The sequence below is a fragment of the Neolamprologus multifasciatus genome, chromosome 7, assembly GCF_963576455.1.
Source record: "Neolamprologus multifasciatus chromosome 7, fNeoMul1.2, whole genome shotgun sequence".
Classification (NCBI taxonomy): domain Eukaryota; kingdom Metazoa; phylum Chordata; class Actinopteri; order Cichliformes; family Cichlidae; genus Neolamprologus; species Neolamprologus multifasciatus.
In genome coordinates this window covers 62,879,347-62,899,131 of record NC_140445.1, presented here as the reverse complement: position 1 = coordinate 62,899,131, position 19,785 = coordinate 62,879,347, and the positions used below count along the sequence as shown (strand labels likewise).

General features: G+C 41.3%; 2 protein-coding genes across 2 annotated transcripts; both read left to right on the top strand.

Moving 5' to 3' along the window:
• The first annotated feature begins 867 nt into the window (after positions 1-867).
• Positions 868-8,229, top strand: etfbkmt (electron transfer flavoprotein subunit beta lysine methyltransferase). The gene is made up of 3 exons (XM_085166598.1): positions 868-1,444; positions 5,296-5,426; positions 5,914-8,229. The coding sequence occupies exons 1-3, from the start codon at positions 1,149-1,151 to the stop codon at positions 6,261-6,263; spliced, it is 777 nt and encodes a 258-aa protein (XP_085022724.1). The 5' UTR covers positions 868-1,148; the 3' UTR covers positions 6,264-8,229.
• A 3,248-nt stretch (positions 8,230-11,477) lies between these two features.
• Positions 11,478-19,380, top strand: LOC146515836 (uncharacterized). Its single transcript, XM_085167961.1, has 3 exons — positions 11,478-11,550; positions 11,666-11,846; positions 11,918-19,380. Exons 1-3 carry the CDS (start codon positions 11,478-11,480, stop codon positions 12,387-12,389), a joined length of 726 nt encoding a protein of 241 aa, XP_085024087.1. The 3' UTR covers positions 12,390-19,380.
• The last annotated feature ends 405 nt before the right edge of the window (positions 19,381-19,785 follow it).

Genomic DNA, 19,785 nt, shown 5'->3' with positions numbered 1-19,785 from the left:
GAAAATATTCTGCCAGATTATTTTTCCCTAGCCCAAGACTGGCTAATTGACATAATTGAGTCACCTGACAGAAGGCCACAAGTGCTAAGCCGCAGCTGGAGATAGGTTGCACATCCCTATGACTAATTTGCTGTTTCTCCTTTAGTGTAACATCTAGTGGCAGGTGGCAGGAGACTGGTAGCAGCTGTACATGACCAGGTCCTGCAAAACGTAGCTGCCACTGATTAATCATTACTCATTTTACACACAAATAGTGATCAGTAATGTGCAGGGCATCAAATCTCATTTTCACTTTTTCATCCTAGATGCACCTGCATCCTGATCAGGAAATGTTCCCTGATCTAAAGCTTATTCTAAATCCAGTAGGAACAAAAGTAATAGCTGTGATATGTCTGTCTAAGATGGACAGACAGACATAATATGCATGCATCAGGTGAAAGAAAAACTGCAAAAATAGGCTTTTTACCAGTAGGTAAAATAGGATCAGTGGAGTTGTGTTACATAGACCAACATGAATCTGTTCAATTTCTAATTCAATTAAAAAAAGGAAACATTAATAATGAGCAGAAACTTGTAATTGTTCAAGACAATCACGGTTTTCCCACCCATGTATATGTTCTAATTATGTTTTACTGTTTTTAAATTAATTTGGTCAAGTTGCACTTTTGTACTTTAATATGCTCTGACAGGGGAGGTATGTATTACTTGGAATAGCGTGTTCACAAACCCAATTACACTGACTGAGAGAGAAAAACACTATACATCCCATAAATAGATAATAAATGCACGCCTATCATTAGCTAAAATTACATTAATACTGCATATAAACCACTGGTAGGAATTGTTTTGAGCGGAACCGAGAGTCTGTGTGTTGTTTCCAGACGGTCGAAGGAAGCTTCGTCCGACCTTGTTTTGCATTCGTGTGAGAAGCATCAAGGATCGTGTTATCTGTTTTGTTTTGACCTTGTTAACTTGATTGTTGCACCATTGTGAGGTTTTGAAGAGTCACGCTTTACAAATAACAGGCTACAACTGTTAGCTTCAACGAGAAATAGTAAAAGCCTCTCCAAAAAATGCAGTTATGGGGCTAATGGGACTGAAAGCCCCGCTAACGTTAGTCTAGCTGCTTTTATCTCTGCTTTGTTATAATGTCAGCAGCGCTTTTAATGACCCTGCAATGCAGCCGCCATGGTAAACTTATCTACAAGGTGTTTACGCAGACACAAGGACACAGATACCTCTCAAATGTCTACCCATCTGCTGAGCACATCAGGAAGTTTATTATAGAAAACACGGAGATAACAGGAGAGCAGAGCCTGACTCCTGAGATCAGGCTGAGGTTATTCACCCCCCGATGCAGATTCTGGCGAGAGAGACCGGAGTTATGGCCCTTTGATGACCCCTACTGGGCTATATACTGGCCAGGGGGACAGGCACTGTCGAGGTAAGATGACAACCATGGCTAACCGGTCACTTTATTAGGTACACGTCTTAAACTGCTCGTTAACACAGATATCTAATAATTCATTCACATGGCTGCAACTCAGAGCATGTAAACGTGGTCAAGACAACCTGCTGAAGTTCAAACCAAGCTTCATGGGCCTTCCACATACCTCTACAGTTGTTACCTGACATGTTTTATATCTATATGTTTTCCTCTACGTTGGTGTCAGCTTTAACCCAACACCTTACAGTTTCTGTGCCATCGCCAGCACAGAAACACCATCCTACCATAACCGCCACCCATTCCTAAGGCAGGTTCTCTCTGATTGTGATCTGTGTTAGTGTTAGTGTGTACCACTCTACCTTCAACGCCCAACCCTTCACACCATGGCGTTAAATACTTGCAATTTTCTAATAACGAGTGTACCAACTCTATTATAACCATACATTGAAATTCATGTTAAAAAGAAACTTTATTAAATTATTTATTTCTAACAGAACAGAATAAACTTTCTGGCATATGCAGAAGAGCATTGCTGAACACTCAGCGGCAGAAGACCACACCAGGTGGCACTCCTGTCAGATGAGTATTGTTACTGTCCGTCCTTTATACCCACCGTGTCACAAATCATCTCAAATTGGCTTCTTGAACATTGAGTGCACTCAAATGGCCTGCACAGTCACAATGTTAATCTAGTGGAGTATCTTTGGGATGTGACACGTGTCCCGAATTAATAATAATAATAAATTTTATTTATGAGCGCCTTTCAAGTCACCCAAGGACACTTTACAATAGGATAAAACACTTAGTAAAACAATGGCAGAATAAGAACAATAAAATAAAAGCACAAGATAAAATTAACAAACGGGATTCACAGTGAATATGCAGATTTGAGCAGATGAGTTTTGAGTTGGGATTTAAACTGTGGGAGAGAACCAATGTTTCTTATTTCTGGGGGCAGAGAGTTTCACAGCCTGGGAGCAGAGCAGCTGAAAGCTCTGCTTCCCATGGTGGTGAGGCGAAAGGAAGGTACAGCAAGCTGGATAGAGGAAGAAGAACGAAGTGAACGGGCAGAACAGGTGGTGGTTAACAGGTCAGAAAGGTAAGGAGGAGCGAGGTTATGAATGGCCTTGAAGGTGAGCAGAAGAAGTTTGAAAATTATCCGGAATTTCACAGGAAGCCAGTGAAGTTCCTGAAGAACAGGGGTGATGTGCTGGTAGGAGGGGTTCTGGTGATAATGCGAGCAGCAGAGTTCTGAACCAGTTGAAGCTTATGGAGGGATTTTTGGGGGAGACCATGTAAAAGAGAATTGCAGTAGTCAATACGGGAGGTGACAGGAATGGACGTAGACTGGGTGGAAAGAGAAGGAAGCGATCTGTTAATGTTACGTAGATGGAAGTAGGCAGAATGGGTGAGATTATTGATGTGAGATTTATAGGAAAGTGAACTGTCTAGGATGACACCAAAGCTCTTAACCTGAGGAGAAGGGAAAACTGTGGAGTTATTGATGGTGAGTGAGAAATGGTTCGCCTTCAAAAGGTTGGATTTGGTGCCAATAAGGAGGATCTCAGTTTTATCCTCATTGAGCTTTAGAAAATTAGAGGTAAACCAGGATTTTAACTCGGATAGACATTCTGAATGTCTAGAATTCTAAATATTGAGTATAAGAACAAACCAACACTGGCCCAGAAGAGTGCAATCAAACAATGATTTTATTGAACACACGCGTGGGAAGATGTACACTGCAACACAGCATAGATCTTCACCCAAAAATACACTTCAGAATGCTTTTAAGACATCAGGGTTCCGCCCCTTCATGCATTAACAAGAATATGACATGCATCAGTTACAGTAAATGGTCAATTTAAAAAGCTAAAAACAGACAAAGAAGTTCCTCTTTCTATCACATTCTTCCATACATGGCAATTTGTTTCACCCTCCAGATGGTCCATGAGGGTTTGCAACCTTCTCGACTCTTCTTCTGTCACCTGTTACTAGGCAAACTCAAATGCAGTTAGAAGCAAAATGAATTCCAGGCCTTTGGCCTAGCATTTCTTTAAAATCATTTGTGTTTGTAAGCGTGTATGCTTTTTAACCTTCTGTTGCTCCAAGTCACTTACACCATGGATCGTTGGGACATCGCGCCAAACGAAGCTTAAGACCTTTAAATAGACTGAGCATCAACTCTTTCATGAGCACATCCGGCAATGTGTGTATAAAATGATTATAGCCCAAGGCTCGCAAAATTTCAAAATCTCTGGTAGCCCTTTGGGCAGGCATTCTTCTGTTTTTGGTAGCCCAAAATAAATTCAAGTAGCCCGAATAAAAAAGAAAGCAATTTTTTAATGTTTTGTTTCCATTACAATATTATACATTAAAGTATAATATTGTAACGGAAACAAAAAATAATCAAAAAAAAATGTTAAAATACAAATCACAACAACTGTATAAAAATTACAACCATCAACTCAAATACTTGGTTCTAATTGAACAGAAATTTCTATGAACTTGTAAGAACTGTGTAGAACATGAATCAGTCTGTGTCAGATCCTGATTCTGAAATTTCCACTGAAGTCACAGGTAAGAAGTAAGTGGAACCAAGATCTAGGCCATTTGCTTTTTGAAGTTTGCAAAGACTGCTAAATTCTGCCAATGGTAGTTCACTCTTTGCAACATAGCACGCTGTTCTAAACAGCTTTTTCAGGAGTTCTTGTTGTGCTTGGTTTACTTTTAGTATGTTTTTTGCAATTGCTGTTTGTTCTGGGAAAGATACTGCAGACTGGGCAATAATGCATTTCTTGCATTTCTCATGGGTCCTGATGGGGTCTTTCTTAAAATTACTGGTCCCAGTAACAAAGGCGCTTGTCGACTCAGAAATCAAATGAAACTCACAACACACCTGGCAGAACATCATGTTATTTAGCTCGTCATATTCCAGCCACAGAAATTCTTTTGTCCATGAAACCAAAAAAGCTGCACTTTCTTTTTGCCTCATAGTCTGATTTGTCATAATTTTTCCGTTTTGTGGTAAGCTTTTCTTTGGCTGCCCCTTCTTCACCCTGACCTGTCTAATTTGGCTGAGCAGAACTAAAATACCAGCGTAAATCCTGCTGCTTTTACACACGCACTCACATAATGATCAGCGATTCTTTGCGCACTCAACCTCTCATATGTTTAAGTTTGCTGCGAGAGATTTCACTTGTCGCGTTTGAATAGTAAGCTAATGAGTGATAAGACGATGTCAGAGGAATTGGTGCGCAATTAATCGTCACTCACCAATCAGTGCTGCTGCTCTCTACACACCGTTCGCGCGATCGCAAAATGAAAGTGAAAGCAAAAAGCAAGCGCAAATTCAAACGCGATTTTAATATGTCACATATTGACAGTGACTCATCGATGCCAATGACATAATTACTCAGCTACATTGGCGAAAGAATGCAAAAGCACTGACATATATTTTCCTTCCTATGATAGCCCGACGGGCAGGGCTGAGTTAGATTTTGGTAGCCCGACTGGAAAGATCGCTAGCCCCGGGACGTCGGGCTAGCGATTTTGCGAGCCCTGTAGCCGCACCTTTAATATAAGTTTTAATCTAATGCCAGTAGCTTTTAATGAACATTTTAATGCAATGATAATGATGAAAGCTATGTGTAGCAGTAAAATATTTTCTTTAATCCCACACACGTCATGTGTTTTCAGCTGACAAATCTACAGCGACTTTATGATACTGTCATCACAATATAGACTACAAAGAAGGTGCACCTAATAAAGCGCTAGCTAGTGTAGTTTTTGATGTCCAGCAATTTCTGATAACAAATCGTTTGTTTTTCTTTAATGACTTCCTATTAAAGGTATATCTTAGATAACCCTGAGGTGTGCCGGAATCAGACAGTCCTGGATCTGGGGAGCGGCTGTGGAGCCTCAGCCATTGCTGCAACACTGCGTGGTGCTGCTCACGTAGTAGCTAATGACATTGACACTGGTACGCATTTGTGTGTATTTATTTATGTGTTCACATAATCTGTTATTGTTGCTGAATGTTTCTGAACTGTTAAATAAAAAAGCAGGAATTATGAGAAAGTAGGTTTGTTGTTAAAATGGTTCACATGTGCATTATTTACGCTTTGCAAGGACATACACTTTATCCCTCTAGACATCCACATGTATGACCAATTTCAAAAGTCATTCTGACTCTAGATTATTTTAAATTATGATTTATGTCCAGTTTTGCATTTTTGCTGTATCTTTTTGCATAATCTGAAAGAAATTGATACTTTTTCCTGTGTGGTGTTTAGAATTATTGGTGGTGATACATTTGCACTACTACTGGCATTTAAAGTAAAAAAAAAAAAGGCTACTAGATGATGCCAAAAAGGACAAAATAGTTATTTTTAAATACTATTGAAGCTGTTATAGTATTTTACCATATCTTGCAGTAGAAGCCTTAAATCTACTGGTTTGTGTTACAGTTGCAGCTGTTGCGACCCAAATGAACTGTGAGCTGAACGGGCTGGAGCCACCTGTTTGTCTGACCACAAACATGATTGGTTCAGAACCCGACGCCTTCAGCCTGATCCTCTTAGGTGACATGTTCTACGATGAGGCCCTCGCCACTCACCTTCACAGCTGGTTGGACAGCTGTGTCAGAGTCCATGGCACTAAAGTACTTATCGGAGATCCCGGCAGAGCCCAATTTGAGAGTCACAGCATCCGACAGCTGTTGCATCAGCTAGCCCAGTTTGAGCTGCCCGAGTCTATTAGAGAGGAGAACTATGGTCTAACTTTCAGCACTGTTTGGTGCTACCGTCCTAAACTGTAACAAATAAACCGTAGCATCTGTGATGTATTAATCTCTGCCTAATTATTGTATCAAAAATACTCCCCTGTAGGGCTGGGCTATATCACACCGTTCACGATAATACCGGTGTAATGTTGGGCAATGATAAGAAAATGAAATATCGCGATAGAATATGGGTAAAACGCGCATGCGCAGTGCCTTTGTTTACATACACACATGGCTGCGACGCAGAATGAGAAGAGCGAAAGCGGATCGTTGAATGAAACGGATGAACCAGAATTGGTTTGTAAAAATGCTGCAACTTCAGTGTGGAACTGGTTTAGCTTTCGTCCGTCAGATACACAACAAAGCACTATTTTTGGTAGAGCATGCTAGCGGGCCGTCGTTATTACCATGTTTTTTTGGGAAATACGACACACTTAAAATCAATCCTTTGATTTTTCTGAAAATCGACAGCGCCCCTTATAATCCCGTGTGCCTTATGTATGAATTCTGGTTGTGTTTACTGACCTCGAAACGATTTTATGTACACGGCGCTCGAAAATCTGTCAAATGTTTCAGTACGACTTTGCTAAGCTACGAAGCCGCACCGCTTGATGGATTGTCGGAGCATTACGGCTATCGTAGGCAGGAGCCTGGCGGAGTGATACGTACTGTGCTCCAACATAATATTACCGTATTGTGTGTGTATAACCTCTTTTTAAGTTTTGTGGATATTATACATGGTTATGCTGAGGATATGTCGGCCAGTTTCCACTGGAAATGCCTTTTGGTTAAACTGTTAGCAAGGATTTGCATTTGCACTGTTAATTTTTTATATAACTTTAATGCACTTAAAAAGCTGCTTGTTTAAGTGAAAATACATTGATGTTTTTTTTTTTTTTGCACTAATAAAGTTGAGGAGTTGTAAAGTATTTTGTCTAGTGTCAATTATATCATCAGTTATATTGTTATCGCAAATTTTCAAATGTATATCGTGATAAATATTTTTGGTCATATCGCCCTGCTCTACTCCCCTGAATTGAAATGTGAAGATGTTTTGTGACTTCTACGCCGTTACTGTTTCCTCTGGGTCGTGTATTGTCTATGTATCACTTCTTAACCTACTAAGCTAACCGGACAAGATGATGGTAACAGAAATGCTTAAAATGCTATTTGGTCTTCATGAGCTTCATTGCATGTGTGTTTGTGTTTGTAGGATTAATGCATTTTTCTGTTTGTGTAATTTTTGTGTACCTCTCTTGTTTGCGGTGCTCCAGACACTTTTCAATTCTCCACGCAAGGCAGTCGTTTTTCTTCCCAGTTTCCTAAACCCAAATTTCATTCCCACACTACAACAGCCTTCCTCCATGTTGTCCCCTTCTCCTTTCACTGTGGTCTCATCTCATCTCTGCCCCTTGCAGCAGTCCAGTGAGAGTCAGTTTTCTTTCAGCTTTGTCCTGTGTTTTCCACGGTCTCATTTTGCCATTTTTGCACCGAAAGTGGCAAATGTCCAACTCAGGCAGTCTTTTCAAAGTCCATTCACACACAGTGAAGTTGCAGCTCCTTGGAAATGCACATCCATCCATCCAGTCATGATGATGCCATTTTTCTCCTTGCTGTTGCTGTCTTGCACAGCTGTTGCTGCTGGACCTTTTCTTCACTGCTCAGGATGCTGCTGTGAGCTCTCGAGATCCATCTCGTTGTTCTGAAACTGCATTTCTTGTCTTCAGGGGGAGATTCTTGGAGCTTGTGTTCTCAGGGTGACAAACACGTGGAAGTTAAGCTGTAAAACAATTCAGCCAAAACTTGGCTTGAGTGTTTCTAATGGTGTTAACCTATAATTTTCTTCCGACTGCTGCACGTGGAAAATTGATCCGGGTCTGCTCTTCACCTGCAAGTGACACACTGAGACATTTTGATCATTCTTCTCATTGCTTAAAACAACACATCTCCCCTCTCTGGTTCTGAACTCCCCTTTCTTAAAAACCCAGAGAGATTGTAGTTGTTCTACGCTGAAAAACACCAAACCCTCTTCCTATTTTTGATTATTTTTATCAACAATTCTGCTAAAAAAGAAATTTTCGTGTGTGTCCACCCTAGGGGAGCTGGTGGCCTGCAGTACCACCTTCTCCCTCTAGTTGGAAACAACTGTTACACACATTTCTACACTCCTCTCTCTCTTTTTTTCTTTCTTGTTTTTGTTCCCCATTTTCAACATTTTGTAACCCAATTTTTCACTGTTTTTACACACACATCAACTTTTCCACACAACCAGTCTCTGCAATCTTACACACCACACATTTACTCAGTTCTTACCACAGTCATGTATTGAGTTCTGTCTCTGGCCGCCTGGTGGAACATCTGCCGATCTACTGGATCTAGATCCCATTTTACTACACGAGGCGTCCCCCGCGAGGTCCTTGCCTTCTACGGACCAAGGAACGAACACCGCCACTCCGTGCACTATAGTACACAGAAATGGATTCCGACAGTGTACCCGAACCGCCGTCCCTGTGGCGTACTTGGACCGAACACAGGTCTGGGCCGGCTTCTCCCCAACAGCGCGCTTGAGCCACTGTCCTTGTGATGAGCCGTACCCAACACAAGCCTGGGGCCTCAAACCACCAGGTTTTTCCTCCCGGAGACTCGAACTCCGGGGTCGGCCAGCGTTCCCCCCCTCGGCCAGACAAAAAACTCCCCATGACTGTGTACAAGTTAGCTACAACTCACCCATCTGCAGAGGTCCCCTCAAAATGGTCTCGGTGGTGACTGAAACACACGGCTCCGTGACTCCTCCATTTCCTTTGCTTCAACAGCTGGTAGGACAAAGGTACCTTTTCCCTCAGGGGTGATCAGCCCGTCCACGGTGTGTGGGTCTGTCTAGCACAGGCCCACCGCTGGAACGAGACAATTTAACTACACAGCAAAAGCACTGAACACCAAGTAGGCAAAGTTCTTTATGTTACTCATGCATGAGGGAGAGAACCACGACGAGCGCCGTTCCTTCGCTTGACCCCAGTTGCTCTCGTCCGCTCCCCCGTAACACTGCTCTTTTATTGAGGTTACATGAATATACATAGGTTCATTAACATATGACGTCTACATACACACAAAGAGTACCTTGCCTGTGCGTTGTGTAAGTATGTGTGTGTGTGTGTGGGGTCAGAGTGTGACCCCATGAAGGCTCCCTAAAGCTGGTGCCAGGAGTCTAGCGGTCCATCTAAACAAAAGGCTCTTACTCTCAAACAGATATACGTGTGTTTGCTATACCATATATAAGCATGAGAAGATACGACCTCTCCTAGGAGGTGTGTGATCTATGCCAGAACACTCTGTAGAGGAGTGAACGCACCCCCCTCTTCATGCTACACAGAGTTGTTACAGACCTCCTAGGATGAGACATTCTTTCAATCTACAAATGATTATATACTTCTAAGCATATATGAGTAAATATTTCTAAACATAAATGACAATGAACAATACAAATCTAACAGTTTGAGAGACTAAACCATTACACAAAAAAACTTAGTTTATAGTATTCACATCTGCATTGACAAAATGTTTGAGGAGGGGTGAGGGGAGGAGGTTTGTTTATTTGTTAAACTTTCAAATAATTAAAACAAAAATACACGAGGGCTTTCCCAGACCTTCTTTAAAACACAGATGTGCAACGCATTATTTAATTTGTGTTTATCAACCGCGGTGAGCGTTTTGGTTTTTTCAGTGTGAATTTATACAAACAGGAGTTACTTTTGCAAATGCAGGGTCAAATTTTAAATAGTGCTTTTTACACACTCAAACTGAAACGGTAGATTGTGTGTTTTTAACGACTGCACTTTTTTTTCTCTCTCACCGTTCGGTTCTCCGTTTTGTGTGTGTGTGTGTGTGTGTGTGTGTGTGTGTGTGTGTGCAGTCGGGGGGTCGGAAAAGAAAGTTGGGGTGTCTAATTTCCTTTTTGGGTGCCTTCTTGTGAGGGTTGTCTGTTTTCCACATTCTCCGTCTGTAAAATACGACTTAGAGGAGGCTATTTGTTTTACTTTATGGGCAACAGTTGTCTGCGCTTGTTCTTGCTCGCCTCCTGTGGTAAACTTGACTCTGAGAAAAGAACTCTTTCCCACAGATGGGGGTGCTGTAAAAAACTTATTTGAATATGAGATTTTTTCCCACTAAGGGTTATTTTACGGGAGATGAGGCCTGTATGAAATTATTTGCCGGGTTAAAAGCAATAAGAAAAACCGATATCTGTTGTCTGACTCCTTCTTCATGTGTGCAAAACAAAGCCGCTGCTCTGTCTCTCTATACAGCACTGACTCAACAGAAATCTGCTGCCTCACCCCCATGCCTCACGAACCCCTCCCTCTCTGATCCCCCCAGGAACCATACCCCTCCCCTCATGCTTATGGAACATATTACACACTTCCGGAGTATTTCTGGTAGGGTCAAAAGGTCTAGGCTGAGGCCTTCAATCATAAATATGTCGTATTTGAAGACGTAGCCCCACTTTCCACACCCCTCAAAAGGTAGAGGCCATTCTCCCTCCAGATACCGGCTCGGAACATGAAGACGCTCTTATTTTTCCCTTCTTTCCACGGAGCATCGGTTGCTTCTGATCTGTTACTGTAGACGGTGACGGGGGTGTCACTAAGCACCGATGAGGACCAGTCGCCGCTGCTGCCTCCCATGGGAGAGCAGATCTCTTCCCCGTCCAAGTACAGGGGAACGCAGGGCTGCAGAATGAAAGGCTCCATGTTGTCTGTGCATAGAAAAGTGCTGGCCCTCCCTGTTTTTATTCTCCTCCCTCCACAGACCCCTCTCCCTCTAAGGGAGAAAACAATTTTTTCACACAGGACGTGATGAGTCACACATATGGAATCCAATACACACTTCCAGAGTTAGAAACAATGCAGCAAGGTTGGGTAGTCGCTTAACTAACCGTAGAAAATCTGCTTATAAAAGAAACACACACACACAATTTGCCATTTCAGCTCGATTGTCTGACAACAAAAGTCTTTCTTTAGTGTCAGTGTAAAAAGACAAAGTAATTCCTGTTTGTATGAATTTACCATGAAAAGCCAAAATGCGCACAATGGCTGATGAACCTAATTAAAACGCACCCGCTAGGAGAAGACAGAGCGTGCGCAGTGGGACTGCACGGCCCAGAAGTGCCCCTTTTTGGATGAGCGAGCGCGCGTGCATGAGAGTGCATGAGCGCGTGCTCGTACGTGCAAAAAGTTCCAGTTTTTAAGCTCGGCAATGGGGGTGTGGAAAGAACTTTTCCTGGCAGCTGACTTTCCTGAGGATGCCACTGACGTAAATGCTGACATTGGTGAGCTGTTGTTTCTTTGATTAGCACACAGAACAGTTACCCTTTTTGTCTTTTGGGTCTACTCAAACATTTTGTCAATGCAGATGCATTGAAATGTGTTTTTGTTGATGATGATAATTCAACTTTATTAAAAACAAACAATTTTTTGCAGGCTGGGACAGTGACCTCTCAGCAATTCTATTGCTATTACATCTGATTCCACCATCTGGTCAGGGTCAGAAGAGACCAGGAAAGGTGTCAGCTTCTCAAGCAGAAAGGCGTCTTGTGGTCTTCAAGAAGGTTTGTGTTTCTTTTCTATTTTTATGTTGTGAATTACCAATTTAAGAAACACTTGATTCTTCTTGCCTGTCTGTATTTGTCTTTTCACAAATATTCAAGAGCACCTTGATGCCATCACTACCAGCACTCAACCCTACCTCCTGGCTGTTGGGGTGAAAAAGAATGACATCCACCGGTTCTTCATTATTCTTGACAAGAATGCCATACCATGCAAGTCTACCTCTTCACTTGGTGCTTTTGATGAACTGTTTAAAGCACATTTTGTGTTTGGCACATCTTACAACACTATGCTTCACAACATGTACACGTTCATCCAAACCACAGGTTTTAGAAAACATTTAAATACCAAACACCTTAACTATTTTGACCAACAGGCTGACACTAATGTTAATCTACTGCCTGATGTGGCAGTTAAAGAAGTTAGCACTACAGGGGAGGTGATGTCAACTAATGTAGAAGAAACACCCACGACATCTGAAAAGTTGAAAAGGTCAAATAAGAGCACTTTGGATATGTGTGCCTCTGCTGTTGCACAGCTCAGGGCAGCTGGATTAAGCTAATCTACTGTGAATAGTTTGGTCTCCTCAATGGAGTATGTTTTTTGAGATTCATACTCAGGCTAAAGATGCAGCCTTACAGAGCGTACCTTCACAGTACACCACAAGTAAAAATAAATGTAATAGTAATAAAATAAAGCATTGGGAGTCCTTTAGCCTGGAAACATTAGCTTTAGGACCAGTGACAGAGGATTTCTTTAAATCACCCCGTAGTTCTTCAGCTAAGACACCTGAGTTAGAAAACACAAACACTGCAGTTGTCTTTCACTCGCGAGGGCAGTCATGGACGCACGACCTGCACTTCATCACTGTCTGCGTTCTTTATTTATACTTTTCTGTGTGTCTGTGTGTGTATACAAAAATAACAACGTCACTCAGAGCAACGGGTTCTTCCCTTTTCTACATCTGCATGTTCTCGGAAAGAGCTGAGGTTTCTCTTCTCTACATCTGTGTGTTCTCTAAAAACAGGAAGCGGTTAGTAGCTGAATAAGTTCATCACAAAAGTTATTAAGTGAAAAGTCATGTAGACATTAGGGGTGCAATATCTCATATAACTTACATATTACTTGTACAAGTAACGCGTTACTTGTACAAGTAACGCGTTACTGTAATCTGATTACTTTTTTCAAGTAACGAGTAAAGTAAGGGATTACTGTTGCAAAAACGGTAATTAGATTACCATTACTTTCCCGTAGGAACGCTGCGTTACTAAAACCGTGATTTTTTTTGCGAGAGTGTCTCATGACAGTGACGTAAGCGAGTGCGACATTCGTGAAAACAGCTGTGTGCAGATCAACAATGGATAATATATCGAGTGCGGGAGAGAGTATGAGCGTGCAGCGTTTAAAGCGTGGAAGTACTGACCTTACTTTGAGTTTATTCCATAAAAAGTGACAAAAACATTAGTGTCCGTTGTGCGTGGGAAGAAAACTTCTTTTTACAGCGAAAAAAAACCCTAAACAAGCACCGAGTAGCTACGACGTAATGGGAAATTAACAGAGAAACTCGCGGATTCTTCCACTGACCGCTGCACACCTGCACCAGGGTAAACCTCCGCCTACCCCACTCCTGCTTTACAGGTGAAAATAGAGCAACAGGACCGCTAGTCTTTGACTTTATTTATTTTCTGCTGTGTTTTACTTGCATCTATTTGAAAGACTGAGTGTAAACACAAAAAATATTTTATTTTATGTGCTGGAATGTGCAGAAAATAGGTTTAAATGTTAAACTAATTTCTTCCAGTCAGAGAATGTTGCATATAATTACATTTTTGCTTGATGCATAAAGTTAAAAGATTAAAACTAATAAAACAAGTTTAAAAAAGAGACTTTTCCATTTGATTACATTTTGTATGATGGATTATGTAGAAAAAGTAGAATTGGGCTGAAAGATCTATCACTTTGTTACCTATTCAGGTTGTAAATCATGTTTTTAAAAAGTAACTAAGTAACTAAGCAATTAATTACTTTTGAACATAAGTAATCAGTAAAGTAATGGGATTACCTTTTTGAGGAAGTAATCAGTAATTAGTTACTGATTATGTTTTTCAAGTAACTTGACCAACACTGCTCACGACCACAGTGAGCTGCTCCAAGATGTAATCCAGTCTGCACTCAGAGATCTTATTCTGAGTATTCACAGCAGCCGTCAGCCTCTCCAAGATCTTATCCGTGCTGCACTCAATGAGTCCATTTTGAGAAACTCACGCCTCTTCCCATCATTTCAATGCCAGCGGGCAGCCTTGTGGGGGTTTGAACAGCCGGTTCCGCTTCCTTAATTCTTCGATAAGTCAGGGCCAAGCCAGCTCCGATCAGCAAGAACCCTGTTACCATGGTTCCGAATAGGTAGATATCTTCAGCACTCAGGCTCACCCGAGCCCAAACTTCTCGTTGAGAAAGGGGTGTCAATTGCATTTAGGGACCAGTTGATCAAATCCATAATTCCTCTTTTAGGTTTTAGAGAACAGACTGTGAGAGAGTGTTCCAGGGAAAAGTAAAAAAAAACATGAGACTAGACAAGGACACAAGAGGCTAAGCAGGGAAGCTGAGGGAGAGGAGGAGGAGGAGAAAAGTGTGACTGCCTTCGTCAAGAGCAAGAGCAGAAAAAAAAAGAAGCCACAGCCTGTGGGCATTGTATGCAATGAGTATGTTATGATACCATTGAGATAGCTTTTGTGAGATGTTTGTGTGATGAAGCTTGATGAAGTCCCACATGACCGCGGGACAGACGGTCAGCAGAGTTCTCACTGAGCCTAGCATGGCTCTCAGTTAAATACCTTCTCCAGGAACAAAGGCAGTACACAGCTGTTTCACACCTTAAGGTTCACACTCCCTTGCTACTTCCCAGAGTCCTTGAAGAGACAAAAGACTGGTCCTCTGGAGTTCCTGTTTCCCCCAACATCCTTACTACACCCCCTACCATTTGTCTTAAGTATGAGTTTCAGACATGTTAAAATCCAGTGGCAACGAGGCATTACAATAACGTGATTAATACCTAAGTGAAAGAAATTCCTATACAATCGCATAACCATCAGTGTTGACTGTCTGTGTATTTCTCCCACACCTGGTAATAAAGGTACTGACTACAGTTGACCGTGTCTGCAGACTTTGTTAACAGAATTTCCATAACATCTGTTATTAACATCATCCGCTGGGAGCTTCATGGCATAAGTTTCAATGCCCAAGCAGTTCCTGTATGTGTAGATGGCCCACTACTGTATAGTAGTGAATGAAAACAGAACACTGAAGGATTTATTTTCAGTGTTCAGCAATGAGTAGCGTTGTTTCCTTGTCTGTCTCGAACACCAAGGACATACAGAGAATGAAATTTACATTAGTGCTTGTTTCATGTCGAAGAAGTGCTTTGTTGCTGTCACTTGTTAATCGTAACCCTGGATCCATTCATGTTGAATGAGAGTGTGTTAAGGTTCAATATTGAGGAGGGAGGTAATCTACTTCCATAATAACAACACTGATCCGGCCGGGTGGAGTCAAACGATGATTTTAATGACACGCGTGGGAAGACCGCCACTGTACGCAGACAGCAACTGATCTTCGACTTACAGAGCATAGGCAGGTGTTTTATACCTTTCAGGGCTTAAATTTACTACGCCCTTCAACGTCACTCAGATACAGTTCATACATAGGTTTCAAAACCACAATGACTTAACACAGTTTAAAATAACATTGTCTCCGTCTCCACAGCAGATGCTTCCTGTCAACATTCTGACTTTCACTTCCCGTCTGGATCACCAAACTGTTCCTCTTTTTGCAGAGACAATTTTAGAGTTACAAGCAGCAAGGTGAGTGCTGAGTGTTTGTATATGTGTGCATGAGGGTGAGAATGCATGTCTGTGTCTGTGTGTGCCTGTTTGTCTGTGTCTATATGTCAGGTCGGGTCTTAGACTCCACCTCTCTGGGAACTCCAAGGCCCTCCAAAGTGTGGAGGCCTATCTCCCCTCACCACACTCCCTGCCGGTGACTGATGCCCTCAGGGGTTGGTGCATTGTTGGTTCTTGGTGTCCAGGGCTGGGCGCTCAGGTCATGTGCCAGCTCACTCCCGGTGGCTACTTGGCGGGGCCTGGCGCCTGCTGCTCGGTCAGGCCTCTTCCGGGGCGCGGGGGGCCCTCGGGCCTCCGGCCTCTGTGCCTGCGGCTCGGTTCACTCTGGCACAGCTGGCTGCCGGCGGAGCCGGCGGGCACGCCGGTGCAGCCCCCTCTAGCTTCTGCCCGGTGGCTACTGGGTGACCCCTCATCTGGGGATCCTCAGCCCTTCCCATGAAGGTGGCACGGATGCCCCTCCGGTGGTCCTCCTTGGGCTCTTGCACTCTGGGGCCTCTGGATGTCTGGGGCCTGGATCTCCTCCATGCCTGCTTCATGCCCTGGGGGACGGGGCTATGGCTCTCTACATCCTCTAGCAGACCATTACATGGGGAAACCATTTGAATACAAGCGCGCCGATCCACACAGGTGTGCACACAGGTGTTCACTGTTCGTAGACTTAAATCACACCTTTCTTGGCTGCTACTTCAAAGCACATTGTGCGCTGTCTGTCCTGCGTGCTGCACAACAACATTCAATATTTAGTATTTACTGCTGTTTACACTTAGCTAGATTAATGCGATGGTGTTGTGTATAGTATGTTGCATTGTTTTGTTTTTTTTGCTTGTTTTCTATTCTTTTTCTCTCAACAGGTGATCCCGGAGATATTTTTTCTTCCCCCCTTTCTCACTGTCCCTCTCCCCTTCTGTTTTTCTTTTCCTTCCTCTTTCTTTCTCCCTTTCCTATCCCTCACTCATGTCTGTCCCGTCTGTAACAACTGAAAATAAAATAAATAATAAAAACAAAGGTCGATCAAATGGACCAATACGGCAATGCCATGATGATCCATTTGGCAAAATAAATCCATTGGGTATCCTTGTTGGTCTTCAGACAACAATTCTGACGGCTAAAGAACCAAATGGGACAGGCGGAAAAAAAAAAAAAAAAAAAAAAAAAAAAAAGAGTTACAAGCAAACATGATTAACCTCTCACCTATAAATGAGTCTGTCTAATGTGTGAGTGTGTGTGTGTCAGCATGAACTGCACTCAGCTTCACCTCTTGCCTCACCAGCTGAACCTTATAACCTTTTCCACCAGACAGAAGGCCAGCACGTACACATTTAAGATATAACAGGCATTCAAAAGCATTTAAGATAGATTCAACTCAACAGTTTAGAGTGGTTATAACTGCACCTGTAATAAAGGCTAATTGGGTACCAATATGTTTAAACATCTGAATACAATATCAATACTGCAGATTGTATTATTAATGCAATGGTAATGATGATGATGATTAACAATAGCAGCAAAATATATCTCTAATTCCTCACAAGTGTTAAACAAATATTGATTTTTGTTGCTATGCAACACCATTCTTCACATTCCTCCCCGATAAACAGGCTGCCTGTAATCTATTATGAAAGCTCACACAGGCCGTCGAACGTTAGTAATGTTATGATCTGTCAATGAAACAAAAAACAGAAATCTCAGCTGTTTCAAATTAAATCATCTCAATTCCACTGTGACATTAATATAGTGGCTTTTTCTGGCACAATAACTTTGTGAATTAAGTGTATTGACTTTTTTATGTTGGTGCTGACTGAATATATAAACATCAAAATTTGCAACTAAGAGAAAATCAATAAAAATACATTTGCCAACTGAAAATGGTGTTTAAGAACAAAGAAATGAGAGAAGAATGATCATATGGGTGATTCAGCATATGAGTCCAGCAGCAAGATGGCTCACGGTTCAAAACAGCCTTTCTGAGTTTACATGTTCCCTCTGTGCCTGTGTACATTGTCTAGTTTGGTATTAATTAGCATTGTCTAGTTTGGTATTAGCCCCTGTGTGTGGATGTAACTTTGAATGATTGTCTCCATGTATGAGTGTTGCACTGGACTGGCAAACTGTGAAGGGTGTATGGTGCATAGGTGGGACAGGTGGATCAACTGATAATATATTCAGATATGTTTTTACATAAAGTAATAAACTAACCCTTGTTAAAGATAGGTTTTCAAGCTTAGACAAAATGAATGTTCATGGCTGAAACACACACATAATAAAATTTTATCTCTGGCGAATCAAAGATCTCACCAGGTCACCATATCATATCTAAAAAAATAATAACCACATTTGATTCTGAGCAGTAATTTCAGTATTTTTAAAGTAACCTTATGTCAGTGCGAATGAAACATGACTGATCAGTAAGCAAAAATGCATTTTTTCCCCCCTTTCTCACTGTCCCTCTCCCCTTCTGTTTTTTTTTTCCTTCCTCTTTCTTTCTCCCTTTCCTATCCCTCACTCATGTCTGTCCCGTCTGTAACAACTGAAAATAAAATAAAATAAATAATAAAAACAAAGGTCGATCAAATGGACCAATACGGCAATACCATGACGATCCATTTGGCAAAATAAATCCATTGGGTATCCTTGTTGGTCTTCAGACAACAATTCTGACGGCTAAAGAACCAAATGAGACAGGCAAAAAAAAAAAAAAAAAAAGCAAAAATGCATCAGTTTGACTTTCCTCCGCTTTATAGATATTTTAGAAAACATTTTTTGAAATTACGTTTATATTTGATCAGGTGACTTAAAAAAGTGACATAGCTACATAGAAAGTCCTGCAGGCACGTGTGTGTGCAACGGCTTGTTCCACACATACTGGCTGATCAGCAAGTGAGCTGAATGTAGCTGGTAGTTTGGTGAAGTATAGGGGAATTTACACAGATAAGGAGGGTTAGTTTCTCAAGTAGCAACATGTCAGCAGTATAAGGGCGATTACCTGGTGGTGTTGGAGCGATGCATCTAAAAAGGATATGAATCTCAACATGAAACTTAAGAGTATTGTACAATTGTGTTTTAGTTAAGGGAGCGAGTTCCAACAAGCCCAAATTGGATGTTGTTTGAACAGGGCCACATCTGTTATTAACATCTGACAGATGCCTAGGGTCCCATATGGAAAAGATATATATAAATCTTATAAAGTTTGTATCTGTCTTGTGTGAAACTTGTATGAAAAGCATACAAGAGTGAAAACAGATATAAGATCCCTTGAAAAATTATATAAATTAAACTTTTATGTTTTGGATACTTACTAAAACAATATATGAAAGTAATGAGAAAGTGGCCACTTTCATGAGTAAATCATATAAGTTTTTACTATTTCTTTTCCATATGGGGTAATTTCCAGAAAACTGCAATAAAATAAAATAAAAAACGTGCATAAACATTTTTGATTTGATATCAAACAATACAATAAGATCAACAAAGAGGATCGTAGCAAGGAGCAGAATAAAACCGTCAATGGCCATTTCAACTTCCTGTAATTTGGGTTTGTTTCAGATTATTTCCAGGAACTACGCCATTTCCCTTTAATGCTAAACAACTGTTGCAGCTTATAAATCAATCTACTATAATACCTACTATTAGTTTAGACAAAGACGAAACCACATTTTTTTTTTAAAAAATGGATAATTTAATAGTAGAAACAATTACAAAAATAAAAAAAGGTTAAAATACAAATACTGAAAGTGTAGAAAAACTGCTATAAAATAAATAAATTAAAAAAAACGTGCATAAACATTTTTGATTTGATATCAAACAATACAATAAGATCAACAAAGAGGATCGCTGCAAGGAGCAGAATAAAACCGTTACCGGCCATTTGTTAGGAGGCCTGGGTCGTTGAACCAGGGTTTTTGAGTTTATTATATTATTTATAATTTCTAGTCTTTGGGTTTTCATTAGAGTCATGTCTTACGGTTTGTCTCTGTGTAATCCTTAGTTGCTGTCTCCCCTGTCTGCTATATCCCCGTGTCCAGTCGGTGTCTGTGTCTGTCCTGGTCCCACATTTCTGTT

What these genes read in the sequence shown, in the direction of transcription:
- etfbkmt (XM_085166598.1), top strand. Translation starts at nt 1,149, where the DNA reads ATGTCAGCAGCGCTTTTAATGACCCTGCAATGCAGCCGCCATGGTAAA. An exon ending in GGGGGACAGGCACTGTCGAG is followed by an intron (nt 1,445 to 5,295) that starts GTAAGATGACAA and finishes TTCCTATTAAAG; the next exon opens with GTATATCTTAGATAACCCTG. An exon ending in AGCTAATGACATTGACACTG is followed by an intron (nt 5,427 to 5,913) that starts GTACGCATTTGT and finishes TTTGTGTTACAG; the next exon opens with TTGCAGCTGTTGCGACCCAA.
- LOC146515836 (XM_085167961.1), top strand. Translation starts at nt 11,478, where the DNA reads ATGGGGGTGTGGAAAGAACTTTTCCTGGCAGCTGACTTTCCTGAGGAT. An exon ending in TGACGTAAATGCTGACATTG is followed by an intron (nt 11,551 to 11,665) that starts GTGAGCTGTTGT and finishes GTTGATGATGAT; the next exon opens with AATTCAACTTTATTAAAAAC. An exon ending in AAGGTTTGTGTTTCTTTTCT is followed by an intron (nt 11,847 to 11,917) that starts ATTTTTATGTTG and finishes TTGTCTTTTCAC; the next exon opens with AAATATTCAAGAGCACCTTG.